The 20738-nt window shown below is 39.1% G+C and overlaps 1 protein-coding gene, 1 non-coding gene and 1 pseudogene across 2 annotated transcripts in view; 1 reads left to right on the forward strand and 2 right to left on the reverse strand.

The window, feature by feature from the left end:
* Window positions 1-7422: 7422 nt before the first annotated feature.
* Window positions 7423-7538, reverse strand: LOC112473842 (annotated as a pseudogene).
* Window positions 7539-10383: 2845 nt separating this feature from the next.
* LOC112473704 lies at window positions 10384-10502 on the reverse strand. Its single transcript, XR_003044166.1, has one exon. It is a non-coding gene; the product is annotated as a 5S ribosomal RNA (ribosomal RNA).
* Window positions 10503-15332: 4830 nt separating this feature from the next.
* The window catches only part of MARK3 (microtubule affinity regulating kinase 3), a 66345-nt gene continuing 60939 nt past the window's right edge, over window positions 15333-20738 (forward strand). Inside the window, exons 1-2 of the mRNA XM_025042128.1 lie at window positions 15333-15395; window positions 17822-18013. Of these exons, the coding sequence (XP_024897896.1) occupies window positions 15333-15395; window positions 17822-18013 (255 nt within the window). The remainder of the gene's footprint in view (window positions 15396-17821; window positions 18014-20738) is intronic.

Genomic DNA, 20738 nt, shown 5'->3' on the forward strand with positions numbered 1-20738 from the left:
GGGCGGCCGGGCGGGAAGTGCGTTCGCGGTCGCGCCGGGGTCTTGCTTCCTAACGGGCCTGTAGTCGCCGCCTTTCGGGTCGGGGTCTCGCGGGGCCGGGTCGTCGCGCGGTGGGGCTGTCCGGGTGCGTGCGGATCTCCGCAGGGTTCGGCGCGGGTTCTTACCGAACTCCTGTAGAATTGGGCAGGCGGCTCTTGCGAGGCTGTCAGGTTAAAAACACGTTCGTGGTGCTGCTTAAAAGCCCTTGATGGGGTCGAGTGGACTGTCCTGTACGCCTCGCTCTTTAAAATTGTCTGGAGCTAAGTTTAGTGACAGTCACTAAAACTAAATGGCCGCTGAAGTCTTCCTGTGGCCCCCTTAGAAGGAACTCGAGAGCTCGGCCCACGAGAAGTCCACGGAGGAGCCGCTGTGTCTCCCTCCGGGTCTGCACGGGCCGCGTGGGTCAAGCAGTCTGGAAAAGAAGGTGTAGACGATGGTCGCCCTGCCACTGCAGGCCCAGCCGAGGGAATCCCGCTCCGGGCCTAGCCTTCTTCCTTCCTAAGGAGAGGTTGGCGTAGACGAACTCTCAGGCCCCTTCCAGCACTCACATCCTCTGCTTCTATAAAAGGATCCTTTGAATTTGTTCACGGAAACCCTTTTAAAAGGCCAGGAGCAGCATTTTTAGGGAATGACCACTTGCAGTGGAGGTTCCATTGGAAAAGTGTTGACTCTGCCCAAGTGCTTTCTGAATTCTTTAGCACTGGGTTCAGAACTGTTCTAACTTAGCTGCGTTATCTTCTGCAAAACATCTAGAAAATAACTTGTAAAGAAACTTCACTGGCTTTTCATTGTAAGTGTTATGAGGTAATTCCTGGCAAGAAAACGCCATCACTTAGGAAAAGCTTCCTTGCTCTGCCTGTTTCCATGATTTCAAGAACGTCCTGAGACATTGTGAGCCAGTGGTATCAAATGCCTTCATTTTAATCTTCAAAATTCCACTTGTTTGCTGAGTAGCTATCGGTTGATTTAATCTCTTTATATAAACCTTGGTTGGTCTAAAGCATCCCTGTGGTGTATTAATGTACAGTATTTAATACTATTTAACCTGATAAGTAAGGAGTACAGTGGCAGACATTTCTTTACTTGAGATGGATGAGAAAATTACATAAAGAGTGACTAATAGAAAATTGTAGACTGGGTGAGTCAGTGAATTCATTTTCTTATGGACCTTTTGAACCTGTTTCTGACTTGATCAACCTGTTCTTTGAGTACCCTGAGTGGAACAAGCAAAAAAATGAGTTGATTATTTTCGATCATTGACTTTCACTAAGAGAAGCAAAATGAACCAGAGCAGGAGCTCCATACTTTGTAAATAAACTGGTCAAAAATCAGCATAGCAGATTTGTGATAATGAAGGATGTACACCCAGTGGGTCTTTACCTTGTTTTCTGCTGAATTTAATTACATTGTAATCTTTGTGTATTGTTAGAAGTTACCAACTTTATTCTTTTTTTTTTTCCAGTTACAGCTGACATTCAGTATTATATTAGTTTCAGGTATACAGTGCAGTGGCCAGACATTCATATAATTTACGAAGTGATCACCCTGACAAGTCCAGCACCAACCCGGCATTACACATAGCCACTACAATATTGACCACATTACCCATGCTGCACTCCACATCCTCTTGAATAATTTAAAGATAATGTAGGGTATGGAATGTACCTTTATTCTCATGGAATGTATTTAAAATTGAATTTTTGACAGTGTTATAGTCGGAGGTTTGTAGCACATCATGCATTAATTTATCATTCCCTGTTCCATTTTTAACTCAGGTATTGGCACATTCTGGAAGTAGTTGGGTGTCTTTTACAGTACAGTGCCCTTGTGTCAATGTTACATGTCTGGCATATACCATGTTATTTATCTTCCATTACCTAACTGCTAAGTATTAGACTTCCTGCCATTTGAGTGGTGAGGGTACAAGAATGAATGGGAGCTCTCAGTCTGTTGAGCAGCTCCTCTGCTAGAGTCAAATTTATTAAGAGACCATTCAGTCTTTTTATGTGTACAGTTTGATGAATTTTGACAAATGTGTTGTCATGTAACCACCATCACAGTAAAGATATAGAACTTTTCCATTGCCTATAAAGGTCCTTTGTGACACTTTGCAGTCCTCCTCTTCATTTCCCCAGGCTCTGGCAATCACTGATCTGTTATTTGTCCTTATAGTTTTACCTTTTCAGAATGTTACATATAATGGAGTCAAAGAATATATAACTGTGTCTGGCATCTTTCAGTTAGCATAATGCTTTTGAGGTTGATTCATGTTTGTGTGTGTGTCAGTAGTTCATTCCTTTTTATTGCCGAGTAGTTCATTGTTTGGATGTACCACAGTTTTTAAAAATCCATTCACTAGTTGATGGACATTTTGGCCATTATGACTGGAACAGCGTTCTTCTGTTTTGTAAAAAAGACTTTCCATTTTGCTCACCCTAGGAATCTTATTTAAAATTTTTAAATTAAATTTATTGGGGTAACGTTGGCTAATAACATAAATTCCAGGTGTACAACTTTATAAGACAACCTTCCGTCACCATATATTCGACCCCTTTACCCTCTTTGTCCAACAACCACCATTCTGTTGTCTTTATGAGTTTTTGTTTATTCATTTGTTGCTTTTTGTTTTATATCCTACGTATGAGTGAAATCGTACAGTTCTTGTCCTCCATTGAACTTATTTACTTAGCATAGTACTCTCAAGACCCACTCGTGTTGTCACAAATTTAAATTTTAAATAATCACATATAATTGTGATAAGAATTTTGCTTATAGATCAAGAATAATAAAAGGCAGATAATTCGCTACAAGAATGTTTTCTTCTTAACATACTACTATATTTTTGTTTATTTTCAAATGTGAATATTGACCTTTAGCTGATGGGTATATAAAAGATTTTATAACTCAAAAGTACTAGTCAAACAGTTTGACCCAATGAGCATACTGAGGTTCAGACAGTTGACAGGAGTTGCTTGCGACCACTGACTGCCGAGTAGCAGAACCTCTGCTGGACACCGGTTCTTCCAGCTCAGTCCCCTTTGCTTTTTTGTGTATCAGGCTGTTTCCCAAAAGCTTATGTTTTAATTATTCAACAGGGAAGTGTAGTTATACCAATAGAGAGTATAATTAAAATAAGATTTAAAAAATTTAAAATGAATAAGTAGAGAGAATTTAGTAAGTTTTTGTCAGTGGTCCTTAACCAGGGATGATTTTGCCCTCCAGTGGACATTTGATGATGTCTAGAGACGTTTTTGATTGTCACCACCGAAGAGAAGTTGCTACTGACCAGGAATGCTGCTAAACATTTTATAGTATACAGGTTAGCATCCCTTTTCCCCCAATAAACAACTCTCTAGACCAGAATGTCAGCAGTGCTGGGGTAGAGAAGCCCTGGTATGTAGTTAGCCAACCCTGCCCCCGTGTACTCAACAGCTCGATGGCTAGTCTTAATTGCATTGTTCTCTCCCCAAGAAACAAACAAATTCAATGTATCTTATCATTTTATCTCTAAAGCTTTAGAAGAGATAAAGCTTTTTTAAAAAAAGTAATCATAATCCCTTTATCATTATTTCTTAATATCAAATATCTGTGTTCAAATTTCCTCAGTTGTCTACTTTTTAAACAGTTTATTCACATTAGAATCTATCTTGGGTCCATCTATTACAGCTGGCCAATATGTGAGATAAGAGGGGTTTTTAAGGTCAAGAAAAAGTTTGCATTTTAGTTTGTTCTACAGTTGACTTATACAAAGCCACAGACAAATCTTGTTTGTATACCGGTACAATTAGAAATGTATTATTTTTCACTTAAGTTTAAAAGTGTATGACACTTTGTAAGCCTGGGTTATTTGCCAAAGTATAGGAAGCCCCAGGGCTTTGCAATGAACAGCTCTTGGTGTGTGGGCATCATGTACTTGTTTATTACAAGTTAATGCATACTAGTCCTCAGAATTTATCTCTGCAAAATAGATAAACTGATGTGTTATTGTCCAGCCAGCTATTGGTTATTAGCCTGTTTAAATTTGATTACTTACTATGTATATGACACTGAGACTATTATTAGCCTGTTTAAATTTGATTACTTACTATGTATATGGCACTGTGCCATAGAGAGCGGTCCCCAATCTTAGTGGCACCAGTGCTCCTATGAGAATCTAATGCCTGAGCATCTGAGGTGGAGCTGAGGTGGTGTTGCCAGTGCTGGGGAGCTGCTGCAGATACAGATGAAACTTTGCTCACTCACCCGCCACTCATCTCCTGCTGTGTGACCCAGTTTCTAAGAGGTCATTTATTGGTACCGGTCCTCGGCACTGATTGCTGGACCCCCCCCCCGCCCTTGATTTTACCGTTTGGGCCCCGGAGTTCTCATTTCTTCTGACAAGTTCAGGCGAGTGTAGATGCTGCAGGTCCAGGGACCACACTTTAAGAATCCCTGCCTCAAATTTCAGTGAAGGCGTGCCAAAGAAACTATATTCCTTTAGATCGTATTGTGACTGTGGAAGAGAGATATCCATAGTCAGTAAAATTTTCATGTTCCATGAGTTTTTAAAATTGGTTCTTTGAAGGAAAATGTGGTTATAGAGAATAAAAATAGATAGCACTTATTGATCACTTATTATGCATCAGGCAATAGTACTAAGTACTTTACTATTTCATTTAAAATATGTAATATTTCGTTTAATCTGTTAAAACTATATTGAATCCAAGCTATTTGGGCCTTAAAAAAAAAGTTGATCTCTGAAGAATTAACTTTTTTATCGAGTCAAAGTATTTGGGAAAATATCTTACAGATTTCAGTTTGAGGGTCATTTTCATTTCTTCTGTATATAAATTAGGTGAAGGTAGAAATTTGCCCTGAGTAGAATATTAGTCATTTGATATTTTATGTAGCGCATGATTATATACATTGAAATTACTTATAAAAGACATATACAGTTTAATATAAATTAATGGTACCTGTTATCTTTAATTTTAAAGAGGGTTTTGGATTCTAGATATAGTCACATTTTATCCCTGGAATTTGTTCCCAAGCTGAAGTAAGAGTCACAGAATACAGCCTCTTCTGATCAGCACTGGGAGGAGGAGGACTAAAACAGAAATTCACTTGTCTCAGATCTGTTTTAAAATTTCGTATTAAACCTGAAGAAGAAAACATCTCATCCCTGGGAATCTCCCAGCTTTAATGTCGTCTTACACAAGAATTTAAAGAATGTGCTTGGAGTTGTTGATCTGTCTGCCAACAGTAATAAGGGGTTTGTGCTGACCCACATGCACCTACCTATGTAGTAATTGGAGGGCATTGGAAGAAAAAGACTTTCTGGGGGTGAGTCCACCTTTGTCTCCAAGCTAGAGTTCTTTAGCACTACACCGTAGGCAGCTGAGCTGTGCAGCCATGCTCGGTCTTATATAATCTTCTGTAGACTACATAAGGCATTATTTCTGTGGGTCATGTGGAATCTTGGCATTCGTAGTTGAAGTTTGAACAAAAGAGCTATTTTGTTCGTATTTCTTGCTAATAGTTAGGCAGTTACTTTTGCGTGGAGGTTAAATATTGTGGGGTTTGTATTATGGACATCTTATTTGAAAATCTGTATTGGTAGAATTTAATATGAAATTTGAATAAGCTGAACCCAGAGGTTTTTATCCTAGAATTTTGTATAGCCCCATTCTTTAGGGAGTCAATATCTTTATGATTTCATTGACTACAATAGTGGATTCTAGAATGAGAATCTTCAAGCAAAGTAGACCTAGAATCATTTCCTAATTCAGCCCTCTACTGTTCTTCATCCAGAAGAATAATTGAAACTGGGCAAGCGGTTTTTGTTGTTGAGGCATTTGAGGTGTTTTGACGACTTTCTGTTCATATACTGTCTCCACCTTCCTTTGTCCTCCTTCGCTTGCCTGGCCTCTGCCCAGCCTAGGCCTGCCTTGGTGTGCTCACATGCTTGTGTTAGCTTTACTAGTGAAGTGGACTAAAGGAGTTGAAGTTTTCTTCTCATAAAAGGACATCATCATCTAGATTTAAAGATATTCAATGATAAACAACCTTCCACATGCCATGGTAATGTATTCTGATTTTTTTTCCATTTCATTAGTTCAAGTTCTTCACAGGTTATTTCCTGCTTATTCTGTAGTTCTACTTAACTGTCGCTATGGAACAAACCACTCTAAAACTTAGTAATGTAAAACTACAACTGTTTTATTGTGCTCCCAGATTCAGACACGGATGGCTTATCTCTGTTCCACTATGGGACTTCAGTTTGGGCTCTTGAAAGGCTCAGGGGTTGTTGAATAGCTGGGCTGGAAGATCCACGTCCTAGACTGTTTCTTCATTCACATCTGACACCTTGGCAGGTGTAGTTAGAAGGCTGGGTGCAGCTGGGACTCCTGGCCAGAGCTCCTGCGTGGGCCTCTCTAGCACGGAGGCCGCTCTCTGTGTGATTGGATGTCTTCTGGGTGGCTCAGTGTTTCAGCAGACAAGGTGGAAGCTGCCTGCCTCAGAAATCACATAATACCATTTCTGCCATTTTCTCTTGGTTAAAGCAGTCACAGGCACCCAGATTCCAGCAGAAAGGACTTGGGCTTTACCTCATAATGGGAGGTGTGTCAAAGGCTTTGGGGTCATGTTTTCAAACCACTTTATAATCTGACCTAGCATTTTATTTGTGACCTTGGACAAATTATTTACCTTCTTCGTGCCCCAGGTAAAATGGGATTGGTAGTAGCGATGACCTCGTAGGACTGTGTAAGGATAAGGCCTCCATGCTCTGGCCTCCCTTGCCGCTTTGTCCTCACCTCCTACCTCTCCTCACTCACTGCGCTCATAGAGCCAGGCGTCGGCTTTCGTGTTTTGAACACACTGGGGACATTCCATTCTCAGGGCCTTGGCATCGGGTCATTTCTCTGAACACTTTTCTTCCTGATATCCACAGGTATCTCACCTTCTCTTTTCAAACATCATCACCTCAGCGAGGCTTACTCTGACCACCCACGGCCCTCCCAGTCACACTTAGAAAATACCTGGAACATACTAGCCATTTATTACAGGTGACCAGTAAATAAACATTAGTTGAATTAGTAATTCGATAAGATAATATGGGTAACACATTTAGAACAGTGCTCGACACATAATAAAACGTAAATGGTAGCTTATCACTTACTGTTATTGTTAATGGTCTGTTTACTGGTCTCATCTCTGTTCCTGTGTTCTCAGCCTCTCCCCTCTGTAGTTCATTCCAATGAGATCACCCTTTCTTAAAGGGAGGCTTGATGCAGTCTGGGCTTGGAAGTGACAGATAAAGATGGGAGCCTTAAGACTGTGGTGGAAGGAGAGATTTTTTTTTTTTTTCTTTTTCTTTCTTTCTTTTTTTTAAAAAATTATTTATGCCTACAGCACCTGGTCGTCTTAGGTGGTCTCCCATCCAAGTACTAACCAGGCCCGACCCTGCTTAGCTTCCAAGATCAGACATCGGGCTTGTTCAGGATGGCATGGCCGTAGACCATGGACTGTGGCTCTTCTGGGGCGTGAACCCAGGACCTTCTGTGTTTAAAGAAGACATGCTAACCGCTGCACTATGGAACCACGTCCAAGGGAGAGATTCTGAAGACACTTCTGAGCTAGAATGGACAAGAAGTAAAGGAAAAAAAGGGACCAGCAACCAGTGTAAAAGGAGAGATTGAGGTCTGGAGTTACAGGCTTGCATTTGAAACCAGTCATCAGATAGAAGTAACAACCAAGGGCAAGTTAATTCACTCATCCTGTGCTTCATGTTTCTAAAATTTTAAATTTTTTAAAAATTGAGATGTATTTGATGTGTAACATTTTATTACAGTTGACCCTTGAACAACACGGGTTTGAACTGTGCGGTTCCACTTATATGTGGGTTTTTTTCAGTAAATACTGTAAATGCATTTTATCTTATGATTTTCTTAACTTTTTTTAGCTTATTTATTGTAAGACTATAGTATATAATACATATAACATATAAATATGTGTTACTCTACTGTTTACGTTATTGGGAAGGCTTCCAGTCAATAGTAGGTAATTAGTAAAGTCTTTTGGAAGTTGAGAGTTACACCGATTTCTCACTGTGGAGGTGGGGGCAGCGGCGGGGGCAGGCGCTCTTAACACCCTGTTGTTCAGGGATCAACTATAGCTTCAGGTGCGCAACGTCATGATTTGATGTTTGTATGTATTGTGAAATGCTCACCACAGTAAGTGTAGATAATAGGTAACATCCATCGCCATGCATAGTTAGAATTTATTTTCTTGTAGGAGAATTTTAAGATCTTCTCTCATAGCCACTTTCAAATTACAATACAGTAAGTATCATTAACTATAGTCCCATTTATCAAAAGGAATTGACACCATCTACTCAGGGTTGTTGTGATTAAAGGAAATAACACTTATAAAGCGCCCAGTCCACTTCACACGATGGGGATTCTGTTAATTTCCTCTTAATACAGCGTTTGTAGTAATATTCTAAAAAATTGGGTACCCTGTAAAGGCTTTAGTATTCTAAGTTCTTGACCCACTTTCTTAGCTTCGTTATTTCTAACCCACTTGCATGAACTAGTCCAGCCAGGCAGTTCTGCTGGGCTGTTTGTTCACCCAGCAGTTTCACAGCCGCCGGTTGCCTGGTCCCGTGTACTGAGAACACAGAGATGAGTTGGTTGTTGCCCACAAAGGAGCTTATAGTCAAGTGCTTTAGTGTAGGAATTAACTGAGCTGAGGCTTGGGGACGGAAGGAGATCAAGGCAGAGGGGCAGCCTAGTCAAGAATGTTAAGAAGTTGTCGGCAGTCGTGATGTTAAGGAACGAAAGCCGTTTCCCCCCAGTGTTAGTGGCACATGAGATGAGAGAGTTGTGCGAGATGAAACTGTCTAGATCCGCAGATGAAGGGCGGTCTTCCCCCGTCCCCCGAGCTTCCTCAGCTTCTCTTGTGCTAGTATCTTGCTTGAAGTGACCACCATCTCCCATTAGAACTCTACTACTTATCCTTCAAAGACGCTGTCCCTTCATCTCCAGGACGCCTTTTTTCCTTCATCTCACCCAAATGTGGTCATACTCTCTGAGTGCTTAGAGCTGTGTTATTATTCAGCACAGTAGCCACCAGCCACATATGGCCAGTGAGTACTTGAAATGTGTTAGTCTGAATGAAGATTTTCTGTAAGTATAAAATTTATACCAGATTTCAAAGACAATATGAAAAAAGAATGTAAAATCTTAATCTTTTTATAATATATGTTGGGAATATATTCAGGTAAATAAAATATTATTAAAATTTATTGTTTCTTTTTAGTTTTTAGTTTTTTTATTGTTGCTACTAGAAAATTGAAAATTACACGTGTACTTCACAGTATATGTGTCGGACAGCACTGAGGGCGTTTACTCAAGATTTTCTCATGGGGGCGGGATTGCCCTTTGTTTCAGTTACTCTTCCCCATATTTCCTCCTCAGCTAGGTTATGAGTGACTTACAGGTCTGGCACCATACTTTTCTGTTTTTAATCTCCTTGTAGTACCTGGCACTTAATAGGTGCTTAGAATATAGTTAACCAGTCTAAAGCTATTGAGTCAGTTTTCTGTAGCCACAATTTATTTGTTCATTGTGGTTCTGAGGATTAGAGAAGTAAATTATTTTTCAGTGTATTTCATTGTTATGATTGTTCACTTACTCTACTAATAAAACGTTTTATTAAAAGTGAAACCAATTTGACTAAATTTATGAATAGTAATAGTAATAGTAATAGTTTCCCTTTCCTGTGGTTCATATTCTCAGAAACTTTTTTATAAAATCAGCTGCAAAAAGTCATGTTATCTTTGGTCAATATGAGGCCATTCTCTTGTTTTATTTATTCTTGTTAATTCCCATATGTCATTTTCCTTATTCCTCTAAGAGGTTACTGTTCTAACATGTTTAATATGTTGTCATGTATGTATCTGTATGTCTATATGTTTGGTACTTTATGTCAATATAGCGTCTTTCTCGTCTACTCTGTTGCATCTGACTGCTGCATATATCACTGTGGTGGGCATCCATCACACTTAATCTCTGCTCGTCAGGAGTGGACGGACATTCAGGTTGCCCTGCCACAGAAATGCTACAGTGAATATCTTCACGCATGTCCCTTATGGAGCCGTGTAAGGATTTTGGGGGGATGTGGAGCTAGGAGTGGAATTGCTGGTCACAGGAAGCACCAGATAGTGCCAGGTTGCTCTTCTGGATGGCTCCCTCAGCCCACACTCCCACCAGCAGTGCCCATGTTTTTGTACCCATGGTTCTTGCCAACATTTAGCATTATCCAGCTTTTTTCTTTCTTTCTTTTCTTTTCTTTTTTTTTTTATGCCTACAGCACCTGGTCTTCCTAGGTGGTCTCCCATCCAAGTACTAATCAGGCCCAACCCTGCTTAGCTTCTGAGATCAGATGGGATCAGGCATGTTCAGGGTGGCATGGCTGTAGGCTATGCAGCTTTCTAAATTTGCCAGCCTAATAGGTGTAAGTGTGATACCTCCTTGTTAACTTGACCTAGCTACATAATACACGTCAGCAGCAACGTAACATTTTTACTTTTATTTTTTTGAATATTTTCGATCTGTGATTGGTTGAACCCACGAATAGAAGACTGACTGAGCCAGCTGTCTACTGTAATAAAAGTTATGTGAATGTGGTCTCTCTCTCTCTCTCTCTCTCTCTCACTCACTCATATAATATCTTATGGTACTGTACATGCAGATCTCAGAGAATACTGTAGCTTCCATCCAGACCTCCATAATAAAGCACATACCGCAATAGAGCAAGTCACACACATTTTTTGGTTTCCCAGTGCATATAAAAGTTATGTTTACATGGCACTGTAGTCTATTAAGTGTGCCTTAATTAAAAAATACTTTATTGCTAAAAATTGTTAATCATCATCTTAACCTTCAGTAAGTTGTAATCTTTTTGCTAGTAGAGGGTCTTGTCTCAGTGTCGACGGCTGCTGACTGATCAGAGTGGTAGTTGCTGAAGGTCGAGGTGGTTGTGGCAGTTTCTTAAAATTAAGATGAAGTTTGACACATTGACTGACTCTTCTTTCACAAATGATTTCTCTGCAGCACGCAGCGCTGTTTAATAGCATTTTACCCACAGTAGAATTTCTTTCAGAATTGGAGTCAGCTCTCTCAAACCCTGCCACTGCTTTATCAACTAAATTTATTTATTCTAAATCTTTTGTTGTCATTTCAACAGTCTTCACAGCATCTCCACTAGGAGTAGATTCCATCTCACGAGACCACTTTCTTTGCTTATCCATAAGAAGCTCCGTACGCGTTAGTGTTTTACCATGAGATTACAGCAGTTCGGTCACATCGTCATGCTCTAATTCTGGTTCTCTTGCTGTTTCCACCACATCTGTAGTTCCTCCACTGAAGTCTTGAACCTCTCAGAGTCATCCATGAGGGTTGGAATCAACTTCTTTTAGACTCCTGGTAATGTTGATATTTTGACCTCTTCCTGTGAGTCATGAATGTTCTTAATGGCATCTAGCATGGTGGAGCCTTTCCAGCAGCTTTGCAATTTGCTTTGCCCAGATCCATCACAGGAATCACTATCTATGGCAGCTTTAGCCTTCCAGGATGTTTTTTTTAAATAATAACACTTCAGAGTAGAAATTACTATTTGATCCATGGACTGCAGATTGGATGTTGTGTTTGCAGGCATGAAAACAACGTTAATCTCACATCCATCTCCATCAGAGCTCTTGGGTGACCAGGTGGGTTGTCAGTGAGCAGTAATATTTTGAAAGGGTTCTTTTTTCTGAGCAGGAGGTCTTAAAGGGCTTAAAATATTCAGTAAACTATGTTGTAAACAGACATGCTGTTATCCGTCTTTGTTCTTTCATTTATAGAGCACAGGCAGAGCACAGGCCCTAGTATTTTTGGAATAGTAAGTGAACATTGTCTTCGACGTAAAGTCACCAGCTGCGTGAGCTCCTAACAGAATCATCCTGTCCTTTGAAGCTTTGAAGTCAGGCATTGACTTCTCTCTAGCTATGAAAGTTCAAGATGGCATCCTCTTCCAATAGAAGGCTGCTTCATCTACATTGAAAATCTGTTGTTTAGAGTAGCTCCTTTTTAAATGATCTTGGTGATAACTTGCTACAGCTTCTACATCAGCCCTTGGTGCTTCACTTTGCACTTTTATGTTATGGAGATGGCTTCGTTCCTTAAACCTCGTGAACCAGCCTTTGCCAACTTCAGACTTTTCTTCTGCAGCCTCCTCACCTCTCAGCCTTCATCGAATTGAAGAGAGTTAGGAACTTGCTCTGGATTGGGTTTGGCATAAAGGGATGTTGTGGCTGGTTCAATCTTTTATCCAGACCAGTGAAACTTCTTCTGTCAGCAGTAAGGCCGTTTCACTTCCGTTCGTGTGTTCACAGGGATCAGAGTTGCGTGAACACAAGCACCGTGATCTGCAGCGGTTGGTCTGATAACGGAGACAGCTACTTACAAGGCTGGTAGCATAGACAGGGTGGATGCGCTGGACAAAGATGATTCACATCTCGGGCAGAATGACGCGGGGGTGGCGTAGGATTTCATCATGCTACTCAGACTGGTGCACAGTTTAAGACTTATGAATTATTTCTGGAATTTTTCATATAGTATTTTTGGACCACGGGTAACTGAAACTGCAGAAAGTGAAACCGTGGATAAGGGGACTATGTTAAGAATGGTTATTTTAAATTAAATTTTGTGGTAGGTTACTGCTGGTGTAGAGGAATGTCATAGGTTGATCTTACACCTTGCCAAACACTCTCTTGAGTTCCAGCGGTATTTCTGATTCTGTTGGTTTGTAGGTAGATCATATCATCTACAAATAACGACATTTTTATCTCTTCCGTTTTGATTGTTACATCTTAAAACTTTCTCTTTGCTTAAAGGCACCAGTATTATGTTAAATAATGATAGTGAAAATAGGCAGCTTCATCTTGTTTCTGATCTTAAATGATTCCAGTTTCTTCACTTAATATATTTACTGAAGATTTTCGGTCTGTGATTTTAATCAAATTAAGGAAGTTCATTTCCTAGTTTGCTAAAAGTTTTAAAATCGCAGTTGTTCAGTCTTAATCAAATATTTTTTCTCAGTGAATGAAATAATTGCCCAGCTGCTTTCAAAAGTGAAAACTGATTTATTAATATCTCTAAATTACAAAATACTTGAAGAATAGTCTTTTATTGTCACAATTTAGCTGTGTAGATTTTTTTTTTACATTTGAACAAACCTGCCCATTATGTAAGGGGGTGGCTGGTTATTTTAAGGATTAGAAAGGATGTGTGGGTATACGTCTTGTGTTTTACAAAAGGGACCAAGCTCTGTTCAGGCAGAGTTGAAACAGTGTCAAGTTGTAAACTTTTAAACTTGATTTCTTAAGTAAGTTTTTTAAATTTCAAGTTGTTGCTTTACCAGGTAGATATAAGGGCAAACCTGAAACCATAGTATGTAAATTGTGTGTGTGTGTGTGTGTGTGTGTGTGTGTCTCTCTCTCTCTCTCTCTCTCTCTCTCTCTCTCTCTCTCTCTAAGGTATATTCTTCTCTCTCTCAGGTATATTCTCGTTTGTGCCTTCTGGTTATATGATAATTTATCTTCTGTGGCTCTTTATATATGAACAAAATTTTAAAAACTAATACATATAACATAAAATGGAGTGTATTCCTCATCCATTTTCTTATTATTTCTTAACATTAGTATTGCTGTAGCCGTGGCCCCTGTAACAGTGCTTTGGCTGACAGTGACAAAACCTAACAGATGGCTTAACCAAATAGGGGTTTGTTTTTCTCACAAAAGAAATCTAGGCAGCTTCTAGCTTTGGTTCAGTAGTTCAATAATATTGGACCTGGTGGTTTTTAAAAATATTTTTGTCTTTTCTCTCATTTTCAAGGCATTATAGCTATAGGATAGCTTATACTGCTTCAGCTACTATGGTTGCATTCAAGGCAGGAGAGAGGAGGAAGAGGATGTTACTAGTGTATCTGTCTCCCTTTATGAGAAACAAAAAGTTTTCCCAGAACCCTCCTGTAGACTTTGACTAAGGAGAACTGGCCAGAACTAAGCCATATGCTACTTCTAGCTGCAGGGAAGTTCGAGAAAACAAGAATTTAGCTGACCATGTTGCCTCCCCAAACACATTCAGCTTCTCTTGGAATAAAGATGGAAGGAACGAATATTGAGTAGATAAATACAGTGTTTGTTCAATGCCCTAATATTACCAGGCAGCCTAAATGTTTTGCATTAAAGAGAGGTTTTAGTTTGAAATTGAATGCTTTATGAATTTGTTAATCTCTTGTTTTTGGCTCGATTCTGCCTTGTTTTCAGTAGCAGTGCACATATTCCAGTTTTCGGGCTGAATGACGTGGTATCAGCTCAGTTCCATGGGAGGGAGAAGGATCAGCACTCATTTAATCTATAAGACGTAAATTCAACAGCTCTTGAGTACCTGCTGTGTGCTTAGTGCTGCCACAAAATGCTGTGAAAAATTACTAAGGAAGAATTAACTATTTTTTGGTCCTCTCTTGTTTACTGGCTCCTTAGGAAAAAAATTCCATGCATGAAGTAATTGACTAATAAGTAATTTATTTGTTAAAATGTTTAGTATTCGCATTGCTATGATATATTAATAGGAAACTTTCTTTAGGGCCACCAGTGGGTACATGGGGAAAAAATGAAGGCCAACTAGAAGCAAAAGGCAATTTAATTTGATTCTGTTTTGAGAGACGTTTTAAAGTTAAACACGTTAGATTTTTAAATTTAAGGATTTTGTGTAAGAAATATCAAACTAAATATACTAAATTTAATCCTGTTGGAATTTAATAAACATATTTCAATCTGTTGTGTGAATTTATAATTTAATGAGGAAAGACAGATTTCTTCTTTGTATTATGATTGTTTATTTTCGTGAGTATGTGTTGTGTTAGGTGAGGGTATACTGTGGTAATATATGTGACCAAAATCTTAGTGCTTTAACATGGTTAAAAAAAAACAAACCCTTGTTCACGCAAAGTCTGCCTGAGGACATATTTATTGGCTCCATGAAGACCGATCTTGTCTGGGCTGATTTGGTCCTGTGGCCCTCTGACTTTGGACAGTGGTCAGGATTCAGGAGAGCAGAAGACAGGGCTGGAGGTCAGCACTGGCAGTTAAGTGCTTCAGTATGGGAATGACATGTCACTTTCTCTTGTATCTATCTCATTGGCCAAAGTTAGTCACATTGCTATGCCTACCCGCCAGTGAGGGGAATGAGTTCCTACAAGGCAGTATGATCTTCCAGGAACTCAGAAGCCCAGGAGCCAATCTGATGGCCAATAGTATTGTCAACAAGGTAGCTTAATAGAGATGGAAACACACAGAGTACCTTGGGAGCCCAAAGGAAAAGATAGTAATTCTGCTGGGATGCAGGAAGTCATGGAAGGCTTCATGAAGATGGTGACAGATGATCCAAACATAAGGGAATGAATAGGGTTTTCTTAGGTTTGAAGAGAAGAAAGAGCTCTCAAACCGAGGGAAACAGAATCATGCTGGGGAATAGTGGACGATAAAGCAAGAGAAGAGGAATGGATTAGATCAGAGAGGGCCTCGAATACATTTAACATGCATCCAGCAACAATGTATTGCACGGCTACTACCTGCCAGGCACTCTTCCAAGTTCTGAGACTATCTGGTAATGAACAAAACAGACAGAAATCCTCATCCTGCTGAAAAAAAAAGTGATGTAATGCTAAGGAGTTTTTTATAAGTAGATTGGGAGTAAGCAATGGTATGAACTCTGGATGTCCATGAATCTGGAGATTCTTCGAATATTTCCATTTTACATGAAACAAGACAGTTGATTTACACAAAAGTTAATATTTTCTCTATTTAACTGTGCCTCACTCTTGAAAACATAATACATGAAAAGCTGAATTTACAAAACATGTAAATTAGAAAATATATGTTTATATTACAAAAGCTATTTTTAACTAGAATTTTGGATAGTAGTATAATTTTGATGACCATATTTATATTGCATAAGCATAAAACCACTGGACACATACCTCATGGGAATAGGGACTTTGTTTTATGCACTGCTGCCTTTCCAACACCCAAAACAGTGCCTGGCACATATTTATATAAAATTTATCACGTATTATCACTTGGTAAATATTTGAATGAATGAATAGAAGGAATTCGAAAGTTAGAAAAATTTCTCATAATTTAACCACCTGAACACTACAGTGATTCGTATTTTGATATCACTTAGTCATTCTAATATTTATTAAATATCAGTTATGTGCCAACTACTGTTCTAAGATCTAAGGAACAATAAATTACTGTCCTGTTTTCATTAAACTTAAATCTAGTTTAAAAATAAACATGGTCATTTAAGTTCTTTTAAAACCATACTCCAGCTGATCTACAAAATTTGCATTATAGCTGCACATGTCTTGGGTACAATAGAGTGTATCTGTTTTGTGTAAAGCCTTAGGGTCATAACTTAGTTGTCATTTTAATCTTTTCTTTGATCAACAAGACCTCATTTCTAAATAGGCTGTTTTCCCTAAATTCTAATTTGGAAATTGTTATAAGAACAATGTTACGAGTTGCTTGGGTTTGTAACTAGTTGTAAAATCCTGTTTTACTTAAAGTATACATTTACTATAAAAACAGAAATCATTGTTTGTAATGCAGTATTTACGTGATAATTGAAGAGAATCTGTCTGAAAACTTGGTCCATCAAGGGAAAATAGAATTTGAGAAAGTAAATGGAGATTAACATGGCAATTTGAAAGGACATCTTTAGAGGACATCAGGGGTTGCTGGCACAAATTCTTAAGCTTTCAGTTTAAAATGCTTGTTTTTCCTTTTCGCTTCATATGAATATATTACAAAGTAATTTCTTAATGCTTATCAGCTAGGATCAGACTTGTTTTGACAAGTAGAGAGAGAGCACTAGGAAGAAGGGACATTTTACTGGACAAGAAGTTAGAAAAGAGAATAATGAAGAGGGCTGAAAGTGTGAGAGAGTAAGTGTGAGAAGCCTTCCCCGAGCGGGAGTTAGCTGCCTTGAAAGGTAGGCAGTGGCGTGTGGCATCTGTGGGGCTCAGGGCACAAGACAAATGGGTACCTGGACATACAGACTTTTACAGGCGTTTAACTCTAGTACTTTTATATTTAATATGGTTAGAGGCACATATGATTTATTTTATCTTTATAGAGCATATTGAGTATTTTATTCGTCTATTCAACACAGATTTGTCAAGGGCCACACAGTCTGGTTGTTATTTTGAACACATTATTTTGAATTGTTAGCAGCATAGTGTAGAAGAAATTGGGAATCCAGATTCTGGATTTCTCACTAGTGATGTGGCCGAGCATAAATCACAGAAGCATATTCATCTGGTGATGGTGATGTTTGTTGTGCGTGTTTCACGGGGTGCGGTGTAAGGATCACGTGTGCGGTGCATTTCATAGCATACGAAAGGTTAAGTTCTTCACGACTGTAAGGCAGTCCCGTTGTGCCTATTTTATGTTACAGTCACATATAGAAAATCTCTTTCCGATCAGCAGTTGAACTTCAACACTTGACTTTTTTCTTCTCAGCATTATTTTCCTTATTATACTATGCGGGCAAATTCCTTCAAAGTGTGAGATGCATTAGGATTAAAATTAAAGCATCAATGTTTTGTTTCTTCAACTAGAGGCTCTTAAAACTTGGTAGGTACCGTGTGTTCTCTCATTTTCTTACGTTTGTTGTACGTTGCATTGTAGCACACGTCACATGGAGATGGGCGGCAAGAAGTGACCTCTCGTTCCGGGCGCTCTGGGGCTCGGTGTAGAAACTCCATTGCTTCCTGTGCGGACGAACAGCCTCACATCGGAAACTACAGACTGTTGAAAACAATCGGCAAAGGGAATTTCGCAAAAGTGAAATTGGCAAGACACATCCTTACAGGCAGAGAGGTAAATAGAAATTATGCTTAATTTCTATTAATGACACTTGCTCTGTTTAGTTCCACGTGAGAGAGAGAGGAAGAGAATGTATACATTTAGACTTCTTTCTAAACTAATTAAACATTTTTTTAAGAAAAGAAATTTAATAATCGTCTAGGAGTTGTTTGGCTTTTCCATTTCTTTAAATGTTGTAAATATATTGAGTGAATAATCTTTGCCTTTAAAAATGGTAGTGTTTTGTTCTTTTTTAGTAGCAAATATCTGTCATCATAATAAAAATTGTTTTAAAATTCATGTATGAGCTTATGGTACTTGCAAATCAATAGCACTGTCTTTTTACCCTCGAGAAATTTTTCATCTTCCCAAATACTTTACTTGTAGCTTATGTTTAATAGGTTATTATGGAGGAAGGCACATGTTTTCCTGGTTTTTGTGTTACTGGCTTTCTGCTCAACCGCAGTGCATATTTATCAAAAACACTTCCATCAAACCTATCAAATTAATTCCCCCCTCACGTCTGCCTGTGCAATACAGAACCCGTTTTGCTGCTTCCACGTAGCTTCTTGCATTTAGGTCTTTGTACCTGTTCCTCTGCCTGAAATACTTTTTCACCCTTTTGCGTTGGGATCATTTCCTCTGGGAAGAGGTCGTTGACAGCCTCCCTTTCTCTAGGCATGGGACTCGTGTTAAAATTCCTGATATTTCCCTAGGTAGCTCGTTTGACATTCGTTGGAATGCTCGTTTACCTGCCCGCCTCCTCTACTCTGCACCTTAGGTACTAAGTGTTGTTGAATGAATGTCATGATATTTTTGAAGGAAGCTTTTTAAAGGAGTGCTTTCTCTGTGCTGGAGCCGCCTGACACGTGCGCCGAGACGGCGTTTCAGGTGTGCATGGTGCCGATGCCTGCAGCCCACCATGCCTGGGGCCGCTGGAGCGGGACCTGGGCCAGGCATCGCTGCCAGCGGGCCCCCTTTGTGTACTGCAGTGTGCCCACAGCTAGTCTCATTTTCTGTGTGTGCTGGAACCTGAAGGTTGGGAAGCGCTGGTCTACGCTAGGTTGGAATCTTAAGTACAGGCCATAACTGTAAATTTGCCTTTTCAAAGTTCATCTCAGCTTTAGTGACAAATCTCTGTTAGGACTTCTTGTTGAGATGCCTAGACCGCTTTTGGAATCAATAAACAGCACGAGCGGGTAGAGCTTTTCTTTTCGTCATTAATCAAAGCTTTTCGAAATAAAGAGCAAAACCTCTGAGTTTGGTTTCCACCAGTCCTGGCGATTGCTGCGCCAGTCTCCTTGTGTGGGCAGAGATGGTGAGTGAGAGTCGGGGGGACGGGCAGACCCTCTCCCCTTTCACTTAACTTACATGTCTGGAGTCTGGCCCACTGTGTAGATAAGTCTAATAGGTTCTTTCTCCAGAAATGCTTGAATCTGACAAGATAATGGCTAAATTTATTTTTTTTCAGGGTTTTTTTTTTTAATTGAGCAAAACCATTTTATTCCCTTTTTCCCTATTGTAGATGTTACCCAGAATAATGTAAAATGTAAACATAGAAATTTATTATGTAGAAAGTAAAAGTTCCTTGAAATGTCTCTCCTCAAAAAAATCTCCTTCAGCAGTTTGACTCCCAGTTTTTTATAGACATTAACTTCTTGTTTATTTTAACAAAAAGAGATTCACGGGACATAATGGCAATTTTTCTTAGTAATGTACTTGACCATGTCTGGATCTTAGAGCTCATAGATCCGACACATTCTGTTTAATGAACGTTGTCTTTCATTGTGTACTGGTGCCATAGTTTATCCCCTGTTAGGCATTGGCTGGTTTCTGATTTTTTGTTATTACAAACATCTGCAGTGAACATTCTTTAACATAACTCTCTCTGTGTTCTTGTTAAGAGTGTTTTTGTAGAATAGATCCCTAGCAGTGGGAATCCTGGGTCAAAGGGGATGGATATTTTATTTAACACTGCAATAGGTACTTTTAAATTGGTTTTGAGAAGATGTCATATTACTTTTATTAACCTACCACAACGAATAAGGGTGTCCATTTTCCTACACTATTGCTAGCACTGTGTGGATTATGTTCGTCTGTCTGATGGACAAAAAATTGTATTTTAAAAAAGCTCTCTTTTTCCTGATAACTACTGAGATTGATGATATTTTCATATATTTTTGTCATTCTTTTTAAAATAATTTCCTGTTTATATAATATCCTTTACCCATTTGCCTTTTTTTTTTTCTTTTACATCTTAGTGACTTAAGCCCTTGATGTGATTCAGACATCATTGCGATCTGTCTGGGTTTCATGTCTTGTTAAGAAAGGTTTATTTTGTCCCAAGATTTTAAAAGCCTTTCTGTATTTCCTTCAGATACTCCTATGGCTCACATTTGGATGTTTGATTCATTTGATGTATATTTGGGGGATTAATATGAGGTGTAGGGATCTAACGTTTTTCACATGGATAACTGCTTGTCCCAGGATCAGCGGTTCTTTCCTCCTGATTGAAGATAACTGTTTTATCACATTAAATTCCCAGGTCTCCTTTTGTTTCTCTGATTTATTCATTTAGTCTTGTACGTATACTGTGGTGTTTTTATCACTGCAGCTTTCGATTGTATATTTCGGTTATTTGAAGTCGGGGGACTCCTTTGCTGATTATTCTTATTTTTCAAAAGTTTCATAGCTCGTTTTGCTGTTTACGCTGCCAGATGAATTTTAGGATCAAGTTTCC

Source organism: Pteropus alecto, unplaced genomic scaffold (assembly GCF_000325575.1).
Source record: "Pteropus alecto unplaced genomic scaffold, ASM32557v1 scaffold8, whole genome shotgun sequence".
Taxonomy (NCBI): Eukaryota; Metazoa; Chordata; class Mammalia; order Chiroptera; family Pteropodidae; genus Pteropus; species Pteropus alecto.